This window comes from Rhododendron vialii, chromosome 8a (assembly GCF_030253575.1).
Source record: "Rhododendron vialii isolate Sample 1 chromosome 8a, ASM3025357v1".
NCBI lineage: Eukaryota > Viridiplantae > Streptophyta > Magnoliopsida > Ericales > Ericaceae > Rhododendron > Rhododendron vialii.
Genome location: NC_080564.1, coordinates 3,097,049 through 3,118,551, shown reverse-complemented (window position 1 = coordinate 3,118,551; position 21,503 = coordinate 3,097,049). Strand labels below are relative to the sequence as shown.

The window sequence follows — 21,503 nt, the reverse complement described above, 5'->3', positions numbered from 1 at the left end:
GTTGGATTTATCTTCCGGATACTCCGGGGGTGGATTTATTGGATGAAACCGGAGTATGGGTATCATTTCTCGCGGTTGGTTGGTTATCATTCGCTCCTTGTGATGGTACAGCCGAGTTCGACCCGACATGTAGTTTGGTCTTATTCGTCTGGGACCCCAGGCTGGGCAAGCAAGGGGAGGATAAATCGACAGAGTCGCCATAGTTCAGAGGTTGTTTGGGAGGATTATTTCTCATGGTAGAGAAATCTAGAAAACACTTAAGGACAAGATAATTCATAATATGCTCCTAATTGCTGTAACTTTATTATTCATGCTCATTATTATATTAATGCTTGTATGTTATGGGTTAATGGGTTTAGAGGTATCTACTGGGTGATTTTTCACTCACGGATACATTCGTATCCTGGTAAATCGGTTGCTTCGGCGATCAATTTGCCAGAAGCTGCAGGTAACGATGGCATAGAAGATCAGCCTTGCGAGCCAGATCCGTACTATTCAGGAGAGATACCAGGGGCAGAGACTGAGCAAGATTATGCTTGGAATCCATATCAGAACTAGTGTCGCTCTGAGATATTGCTCTGTGACGTCATGTCACCCAAAGGCCTCCGTACATGTGGGGTAGAGCATATTAATGTCAACCTTAAGCTGTAATAAGGAGATATTGTTCCGTATTTTGTAATAATAAGAATATTATTTATGCTAAGTATAATATATTAATGCTTCCGAAATTCCTTGGAAAATCGGGGCGTTACACACCCCCCCACTCCGACCCCACCCCCGGACCAAACTACCCCCGGCAATAATTCAACCCACTCAACCCATGCCATTTTCTTATTTTTTATTTATTTACTTAATAACTTTTATATCTTTTTTCATTTTTATTTATTTAATATTATTTAAGTGTTCCAATTTTCAATCCGGTTGAATCGATGCAAAGATCTTGTTTTTTTTTATCATTTTGTCTTCAATGATCATAATGAATTTTTGGCTCGAAGGCCTTTCAACAAGTACCCTAAGAGTTATTATTTAGTTTCAGGTCTCTCTTAGGGTGCTCATTGAAAGGCCTTAGAGCCAAAAATTCATTACGACCATTTAGGATGAAATGATAAGAAAAATAAGATCTTCGCACCGGTTCAAACGAATTAAAAATCGGAACACTTATTTTTTTACTCTTTATATGTATTTTTAAATTATTTAATATTATACCCGGCAATAATTCAACACAAGGCATTTTTTTATTTCTTATTTATTTACTTAATAACTTTTATATCTTTTTTTATTTTTATTTATTTAATATTATTTAAGTATTCCAATTTTCAATCCGGTTGAATCGATGCAAAAATTTTGTTTTTTTTTTATCATTTTGTCTTCAATGATCATAATAAATTTTTGGCTCGAAAGCCTTTCAACAAGTACCCTAAGACTTATTATTTAGTTTCAGGTCTCTCTTAGGGTGCTCATTGAAAGGCCTTAGAGCCAAAAATTCATTACGACCATGTAGGATGAAATGATAAGAAAAATAAGATATTCGTACCGGTTCAAACGAATTAAAAATTGGAACACTTATTTTTTTACGCTTTATATGTATTTTTAAATTATTTAATATTATATATGTGAGTAAATTTTTTTATGTTATTGAAATATCTTTATAGCAAGAAAAGTCTTTTAAAAGTAAAACAAAAAATAACTAAAAGTAAAACAAAAAAAAGTTAGTAAAAGTTAAAAAAAAAACAATAACAGTAATTAAAGTTTTTTATAAGTAAATAAAAAAAATTAGGAAAAATTAAAAAAAATTAAAACAGTAATTAAAATCTTTTAAAAGTATAAAAAAATCAGTAAAAGTAAAAAAAAATAAAACAGTAATTATTTACTTTTAAAAGTAAAACCAAAAAAAAATAGTCAAAGTGAAAAAAAAAAAACCGAAAAAGAAGGGGCGGGGGGAAAGGCAGTGGGGCCGGAGAAGGGGGTGGTGTCAGGGGGTGCGAGAAGAGGGCCTCATGGGCATACAGTGGGCCCACACGGCATGCTGTCTAAATCAAATACTCCCTCCGTCCCAAAATATTTGGTATTTTTTGATATTCGCGCCGTTCTTTAAACTCTTATATCTCTCAATTTATGATATTTTTTATAATTTTGAAAACTTTGTATTATAGATCTAATCGAGAACTATCAAACGAAATCCATATTGCATATTGTTGGAGATTCATATTGAAAAATATAAACGATTGAAAACTGACACAAATATCGAAAAAGTCCAAATAATATGGGACGGAGGGAGTAGTCCTCTATATCCACTGTAGTCTATTTGAAGCGTTTCATCATTTTCTTGTCTTGAATACAGACTTGCACAACACTGTGCAGCGGGTAGGGTAGAATATGGCTGTGGGCCTGTGGCCCCCCTTCTGCGGTTGATATGCCGACAGAAGATTTCCATAACGTGTGGTTATAAAATAATCCGAATCGAAGCATCAAGTGTCGGTATTTTCGAACTATTGAATAAATATTATTTACAAGTAGAATTATATAATAGTTCGAAATTATTGTCACATGGTACTTCGAATCATTTTATAACCACATAATCCTGCAGAATCTACCTCTAGATGCATGAACTTTACGAAAATGTGTAATTGTAAATGCTCCGAATTATCACATGACGATACTCGCGGACTATTGAATAATCAATCGCATCACGTGAGTCCACTTGTCCTCTTCTCTCTCTTCAGCAGGAAAAAAAACACTACCGCTTTCCACCGCCAACTTTCCAGTTCCCACACGGTTACCTGTCACTTTTATTGTACTTTCTTAATTTCCAAATACAACTTCGAACACTATTACATCGGTTGTGTTTTAGAGTTAGCCAGAGTATTACGAAGGAAAAGATAAAAATAGTCGAAAAAAAATCTGGAATACGTGTAGATTCTGCACCACTGCGCCGAAGCTCCGGGCGGCAAGAAAACTTTCGGTACTATTCCAAATTCATGGCTTAATCCCAAGCCCTAAAACATTCCTTTCCTCCTTCAACCCTTCTCTGTCCATCTCTACATATGTACGTCCGTGCACAGAGTACTAGCATGTGAGCAGAAACAGTTTGATCGAGTGATTAAGCAGCTCAGTTCCAATGGCGGAGGGACGATCGGAGAGAGTGATATTCTTGCACGGCGACTTGCACCTGACGATTATAGAGGCTCAGAACTTGCCTAACATGGACCGAGTCACCGAACACCTCCGCCGCTGCTTCACTGGTTGCGACAGCTGCTACCGCCTGCCGCCGAAGCACCCCTCCCCCTCCGGCGCTGACACGGACACCGAATCCGGCGGCGACAAAGACCACCGCGACGACGGACATGACAAGGAAATCCACCACCACCGCAGAATCATCACCAGCGACCCTTACGTTACAGTATGCGTGCCGCAAGCAACCCTCGCTCGAACGCGGGTAATGTTTGGCCCTGGTTTCTATTCTTTCCTCCCACACAATTGGTCATCGCGCCTTGGTTGAAAAGCTAGTTACGATTTGGCCCTGGTTTCTATTCTTTCCTCCCGCACAATTGGTCATCGCGCTTGGTTGAAAAGCTAGTTACGCGAAGCTACTGTGGGTTTGATTATGACTAGAATCCGGACAGAAGTAATGCATGCGCCGGCCTTGAAAGCCGCCAATTGCATATGTTTTCTACAACAAGTTCAATCATTAATTCTCTAGGAAATAATTGTCAAAGAACAATAATTAAATGGAGTTTTATTTTAAAACTTATGAAATTCCTACAGGTAATCCCAAACGCGCAAAACCCTAATTGGAACGAGAAGTTCTATATTCCAATGGCGCATCCTGCGGCCCATCTGGAGTTCCATGTGAAGGATAATGATATTTTCGGTGCTCAGCTGATAGGGAAAGTCCTGATTCAGGCGGAGGAAATTGCCGCCGGAGGGTCTATCAGCGGGTGGTATCCTGTGATTGGGGCCAACGGTGGGCCACCGAAGCCGGGCTCGGCGCTCCACCTTGAGATGACATTCACGCCCTGTGATAAGAATCCGCTTTATCAGCACGGTATAGTTAGTTGGGAATTTAGCAGTTTCGAAATTTTATATTGTTTGAATGAGAAGATGTGTCCTGTAGAATAGTGAATTCTTTATTGAGAAGTGAGAAGACAACTGAAGAGTTTTATAGTAGTATATATATATGCTACTGTAGTACTATATAGAACCTTTCTCACTTCATTTTGTCAGTTTCGGAATTGTCGTATCATTCTCTCTCTCCCAAAATGTCATCGGATATTGTTTTTTCGGACGATCTAAAATAGGTTTGGCACTCCCAATTTTCGGAGGACATATCTTTTGTGGAAAGACACATGGTTTCTATTTTTACAAATATATATATGACTTGTGTAGAAGTTCTATTTTCACTCTATCTATCTCAGATATTTTTTTCTGGGAAATTATATTTACGGAAAATTTGAGCTATAGTCTCCGCTGATCATGCAACGTGGTCTATGATCGAGATTATGTGCCCTATATTGGAATGTTATTGTCTTTCAGTACCAACTGTATAAGTGAAGTCTTTGAGTTTCTGTATTGTTAGTAGTACAAAATAGTATATGGTTATTTGTTTGTTGAACAGCACGCTAAGAGATCTGAAGTGTTGCGTTTCATTGATGTGAGTGTTTCAACTTTCATTAATTTGTGTTAAGTTAGAGAGGGAATCCCCCCAGGTATTGCAGCTGATCCGGAGCACAAGGGAGTGAGGCACACGTATTTTCCACTAAGAAAAGGAAGTGCAGTGGAGTTGTACCAAGATGCTCACTTCAAGGAGGATAGCAAGTTTCCTGAAATTCAATTAGATGGAGGGAAGGTTTATGAACATGGAAAATGTTGGGAAGATATGTGCCATGCTATAATAGAGGCTCATCATCTGATATACATAGTTGGTTGGTCTGTTTATCATAAGGTGAAGTTAATAAGAGAGCCGACCCGGCCTTTGCCCAGAGGTGGGGATTTGACTTTGGGTGAATTGCTAAAGTATAAGTCCGAAGAAGGTGTTCGGGTTTTGCTATTGGTTTGGGATGATAAGACTTCACATGATAAGTTCATCATTCAAACGGTGAGAATTCTTTCTTTTTCTCTTTCTTTTGTCTGATATGTATCCCGGTGAGAGTTCTGTTTCTAAAATAGTAAAATGTCTTATGCATGTGTTGCTCTGTTTCTCAGTTCTAGTTGGACTGTTCACCTGTGTTGTTTTGCCTGCTTAGGCCATATCAATGCCTGCTTTTCTTTTCATCAATCAGATATTGGACAAAAATAGTTAAAACGTTGGTTTGTTACGGTTCGTCCGTGATCTGATAAATCTCGATGACACTGTGGAGCTCATTTGCCCCCCACTGTATTCTCATACTGGGATTTGATGGAGATGTTTTTGGAGGACTGGGGTCGCCCTGATTATCTCATAATTGCATTAATACTCTACATAGTGTGCAGAACTAAGATTTTTTGCCTTTTTGGTTAGCATTGTTCGTGTATAAAATTCATTAGAACCCACTCTTTCCACGTTTGATAACTACAGTGAACAGTAATCAGTTGAGTCATTGTGAATGCGTTGAGTGACGTATTGGTGAAAAAACTGTGTCTGGTCTTTCGCGGGGCGAACAAAATACTCTTTCCTCAGGGCAAGTTTCTTCATGGAAAGGGAGTTATTGTGAAATAGGGCCTTTAATGACTTAGAAAATTCCATGTTGGTACTTGGAATATGGGTGCTGGTATGTTTTTTTTTTTTTTCCCTTTCCTTTTTTTCAAGAATCCTATTCCAAGTTTAGGAGTCTATATCAACTGTATCAGAAATGGGCCTCTTCACAATTGCATTTGCTTGCCGTCAGGGGCTGATCTTGTGTGAAACCAAATTCATGACTGAAATATTAGCTTCACGGATCACGGGAAATCATTCGTAGATCAATGTAGTGATCTATCCACATATTATGCAAATTATATTCATTATGCAATTAAATAGTCCACCCTATTTGAAGATTTAGCCAACAGCTAACCATCCATATTTGGGATGAGGATGACTCCAGTTTTTAGATGTCAATATTTTGTTACTATCTGTTTGTATTAAAACTAAAGATAAAAGCTAATCATTGTGAGCTTGGATTAGATATGCAAATCATATAAATAATTACAAGTGGTGGGAGTGGAATTAACAGTTGTGGTGTTGTATTTTTTCGTTTTCTTGGCTTGATGTACATATCAATGTGTTGCACTTGCATTCTGGAATTCTTAATTATGATGTTGTTTGAGTTAAACCAGAAAGGGCCATAGTTTGGGATGGGATGACAATCTATTTGGTATTTCCAATAATAGTCATTATTATTTTCTGTTCGGTGTTATCATAAAACTAATTTTGTTTATGTTTGTAAATCGTAAACAACTTAAATTATTTGGAACACGTTATTTACTAGTTTGAGATAATATCTTCCCTGTTAAATAACACCAGATTGGTGTCTTCAAGCTTGTCACAATTTTCACCCCCAACCAATTCGTGGTTGTGAAAGGGTCAAAGACCATCCTCCTCTCATCCTCTTTTTTTGTGTCATATTTTCTCCTTACGAGCAACATTATTAGGCATTGCTGATACGGTGGCAGTTGGTTTTATCTTGAATTCGCGTGAGTAAAAGTATAAAACAAAAAATTCTTAATCAGTTCAGATTTATCACGGCAAGGTCCAGTAGTTTCCTTTTTTTTTTTTTTCTTTCTTAGCTCATGCTTTTAGTATGCATCATACTTTTTGTCTGAAGTAATAGTTGATATGGTCATATTCTGCAGGCAGGAGTAATGCAAACGCATGATGAGGAGCTCAAGAGATTTTTCAAGAATTCTTCCGTCATATGTGTGTTGTCACCGCGTTATGCCAGTAGTAAGCATAGCTACATCAAACAAAAGGCATGCTTTACTCCGTCATCCATTAAAATTTCATTGTGTAAATATTGTTCATGTTCTTTGTATTTGGCGTCCTCACCAAGCTAAATTGATTTGTATTGCCATCCTCCTTGCCTTATTTTTTTCTTTTCTTTTTTTTTATTTTTGTTTAAGTCAAATACTGATCAAGCTTACCGAATGTCCAACCTTACTGTTGAGGAATGCTACATAGCAATTCTTTTAGCAAGGAAATTGTTATCTGTATTGCTTTGAGTGCGTGTCAGCTTAATACTCTCTCTCTCTCTCTCTCTCTTTCTGTTGTCAATGGAGAAACCGAACTAGTTTTGCACTTGTTAGTTCTCTTTGTTTTTTACAAACCTTCTTAACTTGTTCTTCTTATCGGTAAATTTCAATTACTTTGTCTCTTGATTCCTTGATTATTGGCATAACTTTTGGTTTTATGTTAAATGTGTTGAAGAAAAGTGAGTTATATAATGGACTTCTGTATTAGAGTGTTCCTTATTCAAGTCCTACGCTTTCCATAAAGAATCTCTGTTTATGAGACTAATAAACATGCTTCATTATTTTTTTATGTCAAAATTATTTACTTGTTAATTTTCAGTAGAAATAATGAAAATTAGATCCTCACATGGGACTTGTATAACTAGGGTTATGCTTTGTACCTATGTTAGATCATTTCAAAGCTAACAACCCACCAAAAACATTTTGAACCCCTGTAAATGTGATTCCATGATTAAAAATGTACATCACAAAGTTTTTCCGAAGCTATGTGAAGAATTGAAAATGTTACTGCTCAAGTGGCCGCCACCGTTACACCCCTCAATCGTGTCAGTGCTGCCCTTACCACTACAGATCTCACCACCATCACTTAAACCACGATTGATATGTTCATGCAACTGATACTGCATTGCAAACTGAGCATGCAATTATGTGTACCCTAGAAGGTTAACTAAAGTGTTACTTCTTGTTTGCAAAATGACAATGAGTGAAACTTTTCTTGTTCACTGTACTTATTTGTCGAGACAATTCAGTGAGAAGTTCTGCAAGTTTTATTAATGTATGTTTTTGTCGTCAAATAGCCTTGCTGAAATTGATTTTCTGTTTCTCTCTCTCTTTTTGTTTTGGTTTGACCTAGGTTGTTGGAAGTGTCTTTACACACCATCAGAAAAGCGTGCTTGTAGATACGCAGGCATCTCGTAATTATCGAAAGATTACTGCTTTTTTGGGTGGTCTTGATCTCTGTGATGGGCGCTATGATACACCTGAGCATCGCTTATTTCATGATCTTGATACTGTATTTCGTGATGATTATCATAATCCTACTTTTCCGGTGAGTGGTTTGTCCATTTGAATGCTCATTTCAAGTTTTGATAATCCTCTTCTCGCGCAGTAAAATCATGCTGTGGAGAAACCACTTTAAGATCACCATGTTGGGAAACAAATGGAACACACACAAACACACACGCACTAGAACAAAGAAAAATCAAGCAAACGCACAAAGAAAGAACAAAACAAAGACTACATGGTTTGGCAATAATGCTTACGTCCAAAATTCATGCCAATTTCCACTATATCGTGTTTGAGGATGATGTTCCGAAGAGGCGGCTAGAATGAGCAACCTCGTATATACTGCTAGGGTTTTACAACAAGTGGAGTTGGATCGCTTGCCTTGAGCCCAGTACTAATCGTGCTTCACAAACCTAAGATATGAAAATAAGTTTCCAGTTGTTCACAAATGTTCATAATATATTACCATTAAAACAATGTGATTAGTGCTGCTCAGGTTGGATGGGATTCTGATAGGTCTGTGGCGATTTACCCAATTACCAAAGCACTTATGGAAACCAACATAGCTGTGAACAAGACATTGGACATTTACTGTATGGCATTACACTTCTGTTTTGTGCCACATCTGTCTGGTTCAGTGCGAAATTCGGTGGAGATACCATTTTCTAAGCATTATGTCAGCCACGAATAAGCAAGTTCTCTCTGTTATTGTGTTTTAGTGGGAAATATACTTATATGTTTGTCAAATTAATCTTCAGATGTTTATATTGCTTTGATTTGGCATGTGTTGACCTATGTTTTACATGAACTCACATACTGGTGATAGGTGTAAGTCGGCCGTGAAATGACAGATTCAACTAATTTCCATCTTGCGGCGAAGGGAAAATACCAAAATACTCATATTTCTTCCTTTATTTCTCTTAATTTTCTCGGATAAATGGTGTTCATAGGATGCCTCAAAGCATTTTTATATGCGTATAATAGGAGGTCAATGCATAGTTAGTTCACTGTTCATTGAAATTACAAAATTTGCTTGCCAGGTGAATGTCCTACTAATGTGTCGAACAGAGATCCCATACCCTTGTTTGAGTGTCAAGTATCTCACATGGATACTCTGTAAATTTAGCAGTGTCTGTAACGTAGGTGTTGACCTGTCTGTGAACGTCATGTGAATCCGTATGCGGCTTTCATTTCAGATTTCAATAGTTCTTCACCATATTTGTTAGTTTGGCTCGAGCATTGCTCCTCCCTGGTTAATGCAACACAGAAATGAGTAGTCTCTAGGTCCCCATCGATCCTTTTGCGAAGGATTAGACCCAAAGTTGTATGCAGTTTACGTTGGTCTACAAGGCTGAGGTCCTGCCTTAGAAGTCTGACAATCACTCCTACGAGGCTTCTGCATATCTTTCTTATTATTCCGTTGCTTTTTTTCCCCCGTTTTTAGCCAGGAACTAGGGCTCCAAGGCAACCATGGCATGATTTACACTGCAGAATTGATGGACCTGCTGCATATGATGTTCTAATAAACTTTGAGCAGCGTTGGAAAAAAGCGACAAAATGGACTGAGTTGGGACTACGTTTGAAAAAGAAAGCTCATTGGCATGATGATGCGCTGATAAAGATAGACCGCATTTCATGGATACTCAGTCCGCAGTATTCTATTTCCAAACATATAACACATATTCCAGAGGATGACCCCAGAGTATGGGTTTCCAAGGAAGATGATCCTGAAAACTGGCACGTTCAGGTTCTGTTAACTTCCCCCCCCCCTTTTTTTTTTTAGCCTTAAATTCATTTTCCGGTCAAAACCTAACGGTTCTCTTCTGGCAGATTTTCCGGTCCATTGATTCAGGCTCAGTGAGGGGATTTCCAAAAAACATTGATCTTGCTCAGGCCCAGGTTTATTTTTTGTTTTTTTTCTTCCAAAATAGACCTTGTATGCCTAGGTTTATGGGGAGAAAAAACTCCTTAAGATGGTTCTCTTTGGGTTGTCTTCATTTTGCTATCTTTGTTAGTGAGGTTCCGTTCACACATCATGAGCCCTTCTTAGAAGGCATTCATGCCTTATTGCTCTATATGTTGATGGGCATTTGTCATCAGTCTTGTGTGATTTTGGATATTTGCATAGGAGGGCGATAATGCCATGAGCGCTTTTCTTAATGCCTCAATCTCTAACTTGATTTCACTATTCTACCCCTTTTTACAAACGACAATCTCTGCTTGGTTTCAGAGTCTCTGCACAAAGACACTCTCATATCTGCTTGTGGTTCTGTCTTCTCTCAAACTCCGGTGATTTCATCTACCATGAGAAGGAGGTCATCTCCTCTAATTACACCAAATATAGCTCGTAAGATTACCCATTTTAAATATGGCCACATATAATCCACCTCTTATTTTCTCAAAATCTATATACATACATATACACAATAAGATGTACAATCTTGTACTGCAAAGAAATATGATATTTTCCCCAAAAATGAATCACCTATTCCTCTGGCCCAAAAGAAAAAGGGGAGAGAGAAAGCAAATCACAAGAACCCAAACTAAGTCCAACCCATTCTCTCTCTCTCTCTCTCTCTCTCTCTCTCTCTCTCTCTCTCACTCAAATGGAACCTTTTAAATCTGGTGTCTTCTTCATATATAAATAAACAGAAGAGTTTGAGAGATGTGTAAAAAGAGGTATTGGTAGATTGGAAGATGAGTGCTGGCGATACGAAGAAGCCAACGATGAAATGTTCTTCTACAAATAGGTTGGGTGCGAAGTAGTCACTAGAATGGCCATGGAGCAGATGAAAGTGAATTCTGAATACTCGTCTTTCTAGTGGCCTCCGGTGAGCAGTTCAAGAATGCAGAAATGAATTGAAGGGATGGAAGGAGCTGTATGAGAGAATTCATGAAGAAATTGGTGAGATCGTGGAAGGCGAGAGTGAATGCGAATAAAGAAAATGTTAGATGTTGAGGGTAAAAATGTCAGATGCCCATAAGTGTCGTGGCACTAAAAGAAGGCCTCCCTGGCATATCACCCTCCTATGTGGAATACACAGTTTATGTTTGCAGAAGTTGGAAATACTTAGAAGTCCCGACAATAATGTTCTAATTGACATACTATCAGTTAATCTCCCTTACTACTGCAATATACTGAAGTTTGCTGCAAATGTTTTTTGGCATGCTTCACTGCAGAACCTTATCTGTTCGAAGAACATGGTGATAGATAGTAGCATTCAGACAGCATACATTCAGGCCATCAGATCAGCTCACCATTTCATATACATTGAAAATCAGTATTTCATTGGATCGTCATATGCGTGGCCGTCATACAAAGAAGCAGGTCCAATCACCTTTTCATGTTCTTTATGATTAATTTGCTAGATGCAAATCGTGTGCTTGTTCCTAATTTTCATGTCGAATTTGAAGTTTATACAGGTGACCACTAGAATTTATGCAACCTATGACTCGTCCAGAGATCAACCATAAATGTTGTTCTGCCACAAAACGCTTGTTTCATTGCACATAGTCAACTAAGAGCAATTACAATCTTCTCATCGAAATTTGCACCTTTGTTCAGCCATCAGCTCCTCTCCATTCCTGCATGATTCCATTAATTTTTTCTTACAGGATTCTGATTATTTCCAATTGTTGTACAATCAGGAGCTGATAATTTAGTACCCATGGAGTTGGCATTAAAGATTGCTAGTAAAATCAGAGCTAAAGAGAGATTTGCAGTTTACATTGTCATACCAATGTGGCCTGAGGGCGATCCAAATTCTGCTGTGCTGCAAGAAATTCTATTTTGGCAGGTGATGTGGCTTTCTAGATTTCTTAATGGGATAAACCAGAAACATCTTGGTATATTTGGAATTTTTAGAGCAGTTTTGTAGAAGACTTTTCAGTAGTTGCTTGTAAAGATATGTAAATACTTATGATTGGCATACTAGTAACATTTTAGTGCAAATGGTTTATGATAATTTGAAAACATGTCTTTAGTGGCTAATAAAAAATGTGATCTTTCTAAAAAAAAAAAGGTTCTATAAGAATATGCTCTAGAAACTGTCAACCAAACAAGTTTCTGAAAATTCTTGTGCAGAACTGATCTGAAATTTTAACGAAACTGTTAGTTTCCGAGATTGGGTTTTGTTTCTTGAAACATTCGCTTCTTGCAGAACCAGACAATGCAAATGATGTATGGAATGGTTGCACGGGAGCTGAAATCCATGCAACTTGCTGACTCGCATCTTCAAGACTATCTAAATTTTTATTGCCTTGGAAAAAGAGAAGAAATGCCTGAGGAGAGGCAACGAGAAGATGAGGCTTCTGCAAATGGTTACGTGGTAATTGTTCAAAATGAAATCTCATTTTAACAGGTTTACAGTACCTGTTCATATCCCTGTTATTGGGAGACGTGACATCCCATCTGGTTGTTAAAGCGAAGTTAAATAATTGGCTTTTGAAACATGATTTTATATAGCTTAAATTGGCAATTCTTCACTAACATAACTAGCGTATATATAGCAGTAGCACAGAATTATTTTGGACTATTTCCTATTGATTCAGGCAGTGAATTTCATACAAAGTGTATTTGAATTATTTTGAAACAGTCATCTGGTTAAGATTTATGAACCCTCAACTATTTTCTAGGTATGAGGTGTCGTGGACAAAACTTCTTGTATATAAATTTTTAACTTGTCAATCTTGGAAAGCTGAAGATAACTAGTAAAATAATAATTACAATGAACATAATCTTTTCTGGTGTAGTTCACCTCTACAGCTCAACTTTATCCCCACTTGGAAGAAGCAAATTCAATTTTCTTAGTTTCGGCTTTATGGAAAAGTGATAACCTGGGCCCAAGTAAAAGGGAATGCCAACTTGTGGTGTTTTCTTTACATAGTAGTACGGATACTTCTTGTTTATTCAAAGTATGTTTTGATTACGGTACAGAAAGGAATTTATGACAAGTTGGTCTTAAATATTTATCAGATCTTAGATTCAGAGAAATTCCAGCGGTTCATGATTTATGTGCATGCTAAGGGAATGATAGTGGATGATGAGTATGTAATCGTTGGATCTGCCAACATCAACCAAAGGTCTTTGGCTGGTACAAAAGACACTGAGATAGCTATGGGAGCCTATCAACCCCATCACACTTGGGCTGAGAAGCAACGCCACCCTCGGGGCCAGGTTTGATTTCTGGTCCTTGTTTTGCATATTACAGCAAACCATCAACGTTTCGGCATCTTTCTTCAATATTGTCCAGTAGGAGGATTTGAACATAAATGAACATTCTTTGAGCAGTGTGTAACTTCAAATACAAAATTGGCCATAGTTGATGTTTTTTTTTTCTTTTTCCGGTGAAGTTATAATTACCATACTTTATGTTGTTGGCTTCCCAACCCACTTATGTTTGTGGTTGCTGTTAGTTAGTATTGTCATGAAATGGATGGGAATTTTGTGACTAACTTACGCTCGTTTCTCAGGTTGGCATCTATGCCTCGGTACAATTATCTTATCTTAATCTGGCGTTTCATCTCGAAAGAGACATTTGGAATAATGGTTACCGTTGACTTCTTTAACTTGTTCGATTCGTGAATTAAAGCATAAGATAGGCCTAAATGTTCCATGGGGCCATATTTCCGACGTTCGGATGCAACAACTGGTTGTATCCGTGGATAACCAATCACACAAAAACATGAAGTAGAGTGTAGAGATGAATAGCTGAATATCCCTGTGGTTTGATCCCCTTGCCGGTAGCGTGACACCACCTAAACATGAAGGCTTAGGACTTTTTTGGTATTAGGCCATGCCCCATAATGTTTTGGGAATAACCAAATTGTGCGGCAGTCACATGGGTGTACTTGGATTGGTCAGTGCGCTGCGCATTGAAGATTAAGTGGACGATATTGTACTGAGCAGGCCCAGACCCTTTTGTTACCAGAGCCAATATGGTCTAGTGGAGGGTTTGGTGGCAATGTAGCTAAGGAGTAAAGGCTCCAGAGAGGAAAGACGTCCTGGGGTGATTTACCATTTGCCCATTTATGGGCTTCTTGTCATATACATACTATACCACATGCTTAGTCAGGGAAAGAACTTGAGCAACGTGACAGGTATGTTGCACATTTAAGTGGGGTAGATTGGGACAGCCCATCTCACTTTGGGTGAAAAAAAGAATGTCTTGTGCCATGCAATCATTGGCATAGGACCTTAGTTTTACAAGATATTTCTAACAGAACCTTGGGAAGAACAAAGTTGTGCACTTCCCAGGTGGGCCTACATGGGCATTCACATTATGCGTGGTGGGCTAAGTGGACAATACTGTTGTTAAGAAAGCTCCGATGCCATGTTAAAAAAGGGAATTGAGAAGAAGATTTGTTTCATTGATGTGTCTTTGATTTGTAACTAAATCATAACCCTAACATGTCTTTATATAGACTACAAGACTTGGTCACTAAGAAACATAAACCAACTAGGACGCACGCATAATAAACCTACCTAAATCAACTAAGAAATAGGAATAATAGAACCCACGAAACATGGTAACACAATATTTCCTAATATTATGTTAACATCCCCCCACAAACTCAAGTAGGTGTGCCAACTTGAGTTTGAAAAAATCAAGAGAAACTAGGAGTAGCGAAGCCAAGAGAAACCAAGAGCAGCTAGGAATTGGGAGCCAAGAAAAGCTTGGGAGAAAACCAGGAGAAGCCAGGAGCCCGGAGAAAAGGAGCCTGGAGAAAACCATGAGAAGCCATGAGCCAGGAGAAACCAAGAGAAGCCATGGAGAAAACTAGGAGAGCCAAAAACGGCCACAAGCGAGAGAAGCCATGACAGTAAAGATTTGAGGTGAAAGCCAAGTGCCCAGCGGACGGTAGTGAAGCTTAGACTGCCCGCCGGGAGCAAGTATCCCACAGGACCTAGATCTTATGGATCTGATATCATGTTAAGAAAGCTAAAGCTCTGATACCGTGTTAGAAAAGAGAATTGAGAAGGAGATTGCTTTCATTGATGGGTCTTTGATTTGTAACTAAATCATAACCCTAACATGCCTTTATATAGGCTACAAGATTTGATCACTAAGAAACCTAAACCAACTGGGAACATGCATTATAAAGAAACCTAAACCAACTACGAAATATGAATAATAGAACCTACAAAACATGGTAACACAATATTTCCTAATATTATGTTTACAATTGTCTCGGCAGTGTGGGATCCCTATAGGTAGCACGACCAATCAAACAGGTAGTAGTAATACGAGTCATTCACGTTGTGTGATTATATGTCTCAAGTACTCAACATAACGCTCTTCTTTGGATGTTTTAAAAAAAAAAAACATATACTACATAGTTAACCCGAGTAACATTCATGCAGATATATGGTTATAGAATGTCACTTTGGGCTGAGCAACTGGGGATGATGGACAGTCACTACAATGAGCCAGAGAGCTTGGAGTGTGTGAGGAAAGTAAATCAGATGGCTGAAGATAACCGGAAGAGATACATTGACCATAATTTCACCTTACTGCAAGGCCATCTTATCAAGTATCCCATACAGGTAGATGACGACGGGAAGGTGGGTCCATTGCCTGGATTCGAGACTTTTCCCGATGCAGGGGGTAGAGTTCTTGGAGCTCCTTCACCCACCATTCCTGATATCCTGACTACATGATGACTTCCACACATGTTCAGAACCAGTAAGGGTGGGAAATATCTGACACTGGATTTTTTATTTTGTGAATTCTAGCGGCAATTTGTTTTCAACATATTGTTAATCTGCCACTGCCACCGGAGAGTGGTTGCTGTCAACTGCAGGTTTGTACACTAATGTAATTCAAGACCTTGTAGCTATAACCAATTGTGCGGTTTGTATGTGTTAATTTTAACTGTAATTATTCGGTTTTTATGTATTAATTTCAACTGTAATTATTCGTCAATTTATTGTTGATCTGCTGGAGCCACGGGAGAGAGGTTACCAGTCGTGGTTTGTAGAGTGCTGGAATTCGCGTCTTTGTGGATGTTGCCATAGTGTATAGAGAGTTTGCTTGTTTATTTGGTTTTACAAAATCAGAGATTCATAACCATTTAATTGCATTGCATTTAGCTTGCAGGCAATGGAAGGTCCGATTTCTGCCTGTTCAATTTCCTTGCAAACAATGGGGGAAGACTTGAATATGTTATAATCATCATTTATTAAAAAAAATGAAGACTGGTTTGGACAAATTTTTTTGACAATGTAGGATAGTTTACAAACCATAACGCCCATTTGCAGGGAGGATATAAAGGGCAGATGTTGTATCTATGGATTAGTCATCCGTCCTCACCCTCATTTGGTGTTTTGCCACCCGGAAGAGGATTACTCTTCCGCCCAGATGACATATCCACCCGGGCGACGTGTAAAACCCATCCCATCCTCCGGAAATAACATTTCACTTCTTATTTAGCTCAGCTTCTTTATTTATTTAGAAAAATGCCTTTTGCCTGTAACTACTATCCACCCATATTAATAATTACGAGAACAAAACCAAAACACTAAAAAATAAACGTCTCACCTACTGTATAATAACTCTCATTCCCTGATCTCTCGTCGCATTAAGAGTATCTCTGATGAAGATAGCAAAATCAAATTACATTTGAGGAGCTACATAAACAAAATGCTCTCCAAGGGAGAGAGCAAATTTGTTACACTATTTTGGTGTCTCTCTCTCTTCAAAGAGAGAGAAAACACTATTCAAATTACCACATCATCAAAATTAATGGTTATTATTGATTTCTTGGGCACAGTGGGTCGTTTAAAGTTGAAAAAAATAAAAAAAAAATTAAAATTTGAAAAGTCTCTTGGAGTGCAAAGGGTGATAAAACGGGGGCGATCCGCACATGACTAAAACAACGAGGGGCGAGGTGAAATTTATCGACGATTATAATCTTTCCTAGGGTTCGCTTCAACCCGCTCGTGCGAGAAAAAAACATAAGCAGCAGCATTCTTCTTCTCTTCTTTCATCAGCAGAATCCTCTTTCGATTAGGGTTCTTCGTCTCGTGCTCGAACATGGTAATCATACCTCATCACTGTACTTGTGTCTGTATATGTTGATATCGGTGTTATTTGTTTATCGAGTGTTATTGCTATCACAAGAATTATTATTTTTTCTGATTTGTTTCCTGTTCTTCTCAGGCCGATTCTCCTCGGACAAGGTAAAACCCTTATACAATATTGAAGTACTTGATTCTCTTCGTTTCTAGAACAACCAACGATTGCCTTCCTGAGGTTTTGGAGATGATCGTTCTATTTTGTTTTCACAATTAAAAAGTTTCTCTTTTTTTTTTTGTTTTTGTTGTGTCTTGTTTCTTTACTGATTATTGGTTACTCATGCTTTGGTTGATCGGACATTTGATTCCATACGTGCTGACAAACAGATTTAGGCCACAAATATCTGGTGCCACCTGAGGACATAACAAAATAACAAATCTAGGACATGTAGGAGTAGAGTGAGAAATAAGACACAACAAACAAAGAGAAATGGAAAGAGTGTAATTGTGGTGGTCGTAATCACCTTCCAATGGAGGGTTAGGGTTCTGGTTTGTAGAAGTATAGGGAATCTTGAAGGCTTGAAGGAAGAGGAATAGTTTTGGATAGTTTAATTGTTCCCGGTTAATCCCAACCCCTTTCTCTAGTCTTGGACCTTTCATTTAAGATAAACAGGAAGCAGCCCATCTAGAACTTTCAGCAAATATAAATGATAACTCGAAATATGAGACAACCTTCTTTGTTGAAGAAACCAGAACGTCACACATTTTTGAACTACAACGAAGAATTGCTATGGAGAATCAAACTCGTGTCATAGATAGCCTTCATTCAAGTTTCCAAAAGTTGTCATCCATCCTTGTTGTACATTTATCCTGCCTCCAAATGAGCTTGTGCTATTGGTCCAACTTTTAGGTTGGCTGCCCTAATCGATTCTTAGCTATCCCATTGATGGTATGACTGCAAACTTGGACCCCTGCCTGAGTGCATATACCATAGGAAAGATCCTAGAAAGGATAGACCCACTATTTCATAAGTACCTCAAATTCAGAAGAGTCAATGTCATGGCAGACTGCACCATCCCATTCCCGCCTCATTTGGAATTTACAAATTTTAGTTGAACCAAATGGGAAAGAGAAGGAAGACTATGACGAAGTGTTAAACAGGAATTGTGAGCTATGTCCTTTCTTTTAAAGATGTGGTGGAAAGACATAATTTGGTATAAACTAACAATCTCTCTCTCTCTCTCTCTCTCTCTCTCTCATATGTATACATATATTATGTACTTATGTGTGTGTATATATATACATGTATAGATAAAAGTATGTATCTCAGGCTTATCTATCTCTCCCCGTCTCTCTCTAGATATAGAATTTCAATGCCATAAAAGATATACTTAAGATCATGTCATCGTAATTTGGACCTTTCCTTCGGGCTATTAATGAACTCTAGAAAAAGATTCAAGCTATTGTTTGAACCTGGTTGCAGTTCATTTCATTTCAACTGTTGCATATTTAATGCCCTCTCACCCTTGCCCCCGTTTTGATCTCCCTTCCCTCTCCCACTTCCCATGTTGTTTGCTTTGGATACAACTGTCTGCGTTCCCCTTTTCCTTATGCGATTCAGTCTCAATCTAGATCCAGGTCAAGGTCAAGGTCCATATCCAGGTCAAGGATGAGGGGCAGGTCCAGGTCTAGATCAAGATCAAGGTCAAGGGGTCGTGGCAGGTATGTGATAATTCTGGCATAATGGCCTTCTTTTCTTGTTATGGCTACATCAATGGCACCTGATATAGCTTAATTGCCCTCAAATTTGTCTCATCTTTGAATGGGGGAGTTGTCGTTTGAAAGTCTTGTCTAAACCTTTTTGGCAGGAATGATGTAAATCCTGGAAATACACTCTATGTAACTGGGTTATCTACAAGGGTAACGGAGAGAGACCTTGAAGATCATTTCTCCAAAGAGGGAAAGGTTGGTTTCTATGCAATTGATCATACGTCAAGTGGCTTTGGGATTTTAAGCTGTTGTGTACCTCCTCTTTGAATTTGAAATGTGTTGCATGATTGTAAGGGAATGGCGAAATGGTTCCCCTTATTACCTTTTTGTGATAACAAAAGATATATCTGAATAGCCCTTGTTAAAGTTCTGAGCCCATAATGGGAATATCAAGGGAAGCGGTATAGTTTTTTTTTTTAAACTCTTTTCAAGAATAAACGTTTTCACAAAATAGAAGGGTCCCTCCTATCTTTGAAGTCATAGAATATGCTCTCTCCCTCTCCGTTTGTCCGTGCATCCGTGTGTAGAATTATAGAATGCATTTTGTACCTGAAGATTGGTGGGAGCTATTTCTCATGAACTTTGGTTCTTGTTGTTTTAGGAAATCAATTAAGATTTTGTACTTTCACTGATGATTTTATCCAATTGTTTTCTCCTTATAGATAGCCTCATGTTTTCTGGTTGTGGAGCCCCGTACACGTGCCTCTCGTGGTTTTGCTTTCATATCAATGGATACTCCTGATGATGCTGAGCGGTGCATCAAACGACTCCATCAATCAGTTCTTGATGGCCGGTGCATTACCGTGGAGAGGGTAAGTGGTTGTTACTTCAGATGACCTATTTTGGTTGGTAATCATTTGTGTTGACTTGGAGGTTTCTGGTTAGATTCAGAAGACATTGCGTCAGCTATGTTTGGCAGCACTCAGATGAGTTCATCCATGTCAACGCTTAAGCAAAACAGCTTGATCAATGGCCAGCTATAACAGCCTGTCACATGCATGATCAACTTAACATAGCAACTATATTGATCAACAACAATACAACTTCAGCAATTCTTTCAACTCAACTAATCTTCGGATATTATCAACAACAGTCTAATCAAGCTTTTATGGTACCTCAGACCTGGAATTTTGCTGGATACTAGTGATATATGCCTAAACGTTTGGTGCTTTTCTTTTCTGTCACTTCTATTTTCCATTTTTGCAAGTCTAGGTTCTCTTTTAATTTGGTTTTAGTTATTTTCCTCTTATCTGTATAGCATTTGTATAGTTTATTTTCATTGATGTGGCCATGTTTTGTTGAAGCTGAATCTTGTCCAAAATACCTCAAGTTTTGAGATCATTTATTGATGTTTCAGTCACGGAGGAAACGCGCCAGAACTCCCACTCCTGGTCACTATCTTGGGCTGAAAAATACCAGGGACCATGGTAAGCTTTTACATGTTTCAATCTCATTTGAGCTTAGTAGTTTAGTTTTGGGCTACATTACATTGACTTGGGTACAGGTGTTGGGGATGTGTCTGTGTCTCATTCATCCAATTTCTATGTCAATGACACAGGGACCTATTGTTGTTTCTTGGTATATTTCTCATGTTTCATTTGGAAATGGTGTTTATAAGGTCCCTTAAGTCATTTTGGAGTTCAAAACAAATTTGAATTACAAGCTTGACTGGATCCCATACCATATCTGAGTGTGGAGTGTCCAACACAACTACCTAATACATTTATAAGTCCAAGTAACAGAGGCTATTAGGTTTTTAATGCACCCTTGTTTATCCAGATACTATTTTGCTTTTGTTGGAAGAGTAATTATCAAATATTCATGTTTATTTTGAACTCGTGAAAATAGGCTATCGCGGAGACCGTGGTAGGTACCGTGGAGGTCGCGATGACTACGAGTATCGCAGGTCTCCTCCTAGGCGCTCACCATATCGAGGTGGTGGTCGTGATTACTCTCCTCCTCCTAGACGTTCTTCGCCATATGGAGGTGGAAGGTCAAGAAGGGAGCGATCGAGGTCGCTTCCTTATTCTCCGTATGGTAGTCCAGAAAGGAGCTATGGTCGCCGTTCTAGGTAAGGCTGCTGCTTATCAGGTCCTGGTGTCTTCGGTTTTAGAGAAGATAAAAACTGTTTCTTTTAGACTAGTTGTGGTGATGTCACAATATTTAGTTTGTACTGGACTGAAAATCATCTGGTTTGTTTGTAAGGGTTTATCGTTGGGTGGTTACTTTTCTAACCATTTAGTTATATGTTGGACCTTTTCCATTTCAAGAGTTGCTTATCAAGTAAAACAGGTATTAAATATGAGATTGCATTTTTGTGACCTGTCCTTGAAAGGTTTCTTCCTATTATATGCGTAAATGTATTACTCCCTCCGTCCCTTTTTAAGTGTCCTGCTTCGTAACTCCAACTTGTTAAAAAGACATCATCATTACACATTTCACATCAACTTTTTCCTCCACTTTCCCTACTTACCCATCATCATTACACTTTTACTCACTAACTTTTCAA

The 21,503-nt window shown here is 38.4% G+C and overlaps 2 protein-coding genes across 4 annotated transcripts; both read left to right on the top strand.

Moving 5' to 3' along the window:
- Nucleotides 1–1,975: 1,975 nt before the first annotated feature.
- On the top strand, nucleotides 1,976–21,321 carry LOC131299095 (serine/arginine-rich splicing factor SR45a-like). Of its 2 annotated transcripts, XM_058324658.1 has the most exons (8): nucleotides 1,976–1,988; nucleotides 17,160–17,246; nucleotides 17,370–17,389; nucleotides 18,857–18,946; nucleotides 19,093–19,189; nucleotides 19,657–19,806; nucleotides 20,352–20,421; nucleotides 20,843–21,321. In XM_058324658.1, the coding sequence occupies exons 2-8, from the start codon at nucleotides 17,244–17,246 to the stop codon at nucleotides 21,067–21,069; spliced, it is 657 nt and encodes a 218-aa protein (XP_058180641.1). In that variant the 5' UTR covers nucleotides 1,976–1,988; nucleotides 17,160–17,243; the 3' UTR covers nucleotides 21,070–21,321. The 2 variants fall into 2 exon arrangements, with proteins under 2 accessions (XP_058180641.1, XP_058180642.1); XM_058324659.1 differs by lacking the exon at nucleotides 1,976–1,988 and having other exon boundaries at nucleotides 17,156–17,246; nucleotides 18,863–18,946.
- On the top strand, nucleotides 2,841–16,133 carry LOC131299090 (phospholipase D delta). Of its 2 annotated transcripts, none has more exons than XM_058324652.1 (12): nucleotides 2,841–3,436; nucleotides 3,766–4,045; nucleotides 4,707–5,095; nucleotides 6,808–6,924; nucleotides 8,057–8,251; nucleotides 9,653–9,955; nucleotides 10,039–10,107; nucleotides 11,389–11,536; nucleotides 11,857–12,005; nucleotides 12,369–12,536; nucleotides 13,184–13,384; nucleotides 15,572–16,133. In XM_058324652.1, exons 1-12 carry the CDS (start codon nucleotides 3,119–3,121, stop codon nucleotides 15,866–15,868), a joined length of 2,634 nt encoding a protein of 877 aa, XP_058180635.1. In that variant the 5' UTR covers nucleotides 2,841–3,118; the 3' UTR covers nucleotides 15,869–16,133. The 2 variants fall into 2 exon arrangements, with proteins under 2 accessions (XP_058180635.1, XP_058180636.1); XM_058324653.1 differs by having other exon boundaries at nucleotides 2,845–3,436; nucleotides 4,716–5,095.
- Nucleotides 21,322–21,503: the final 182 nt, after the last annotated feature.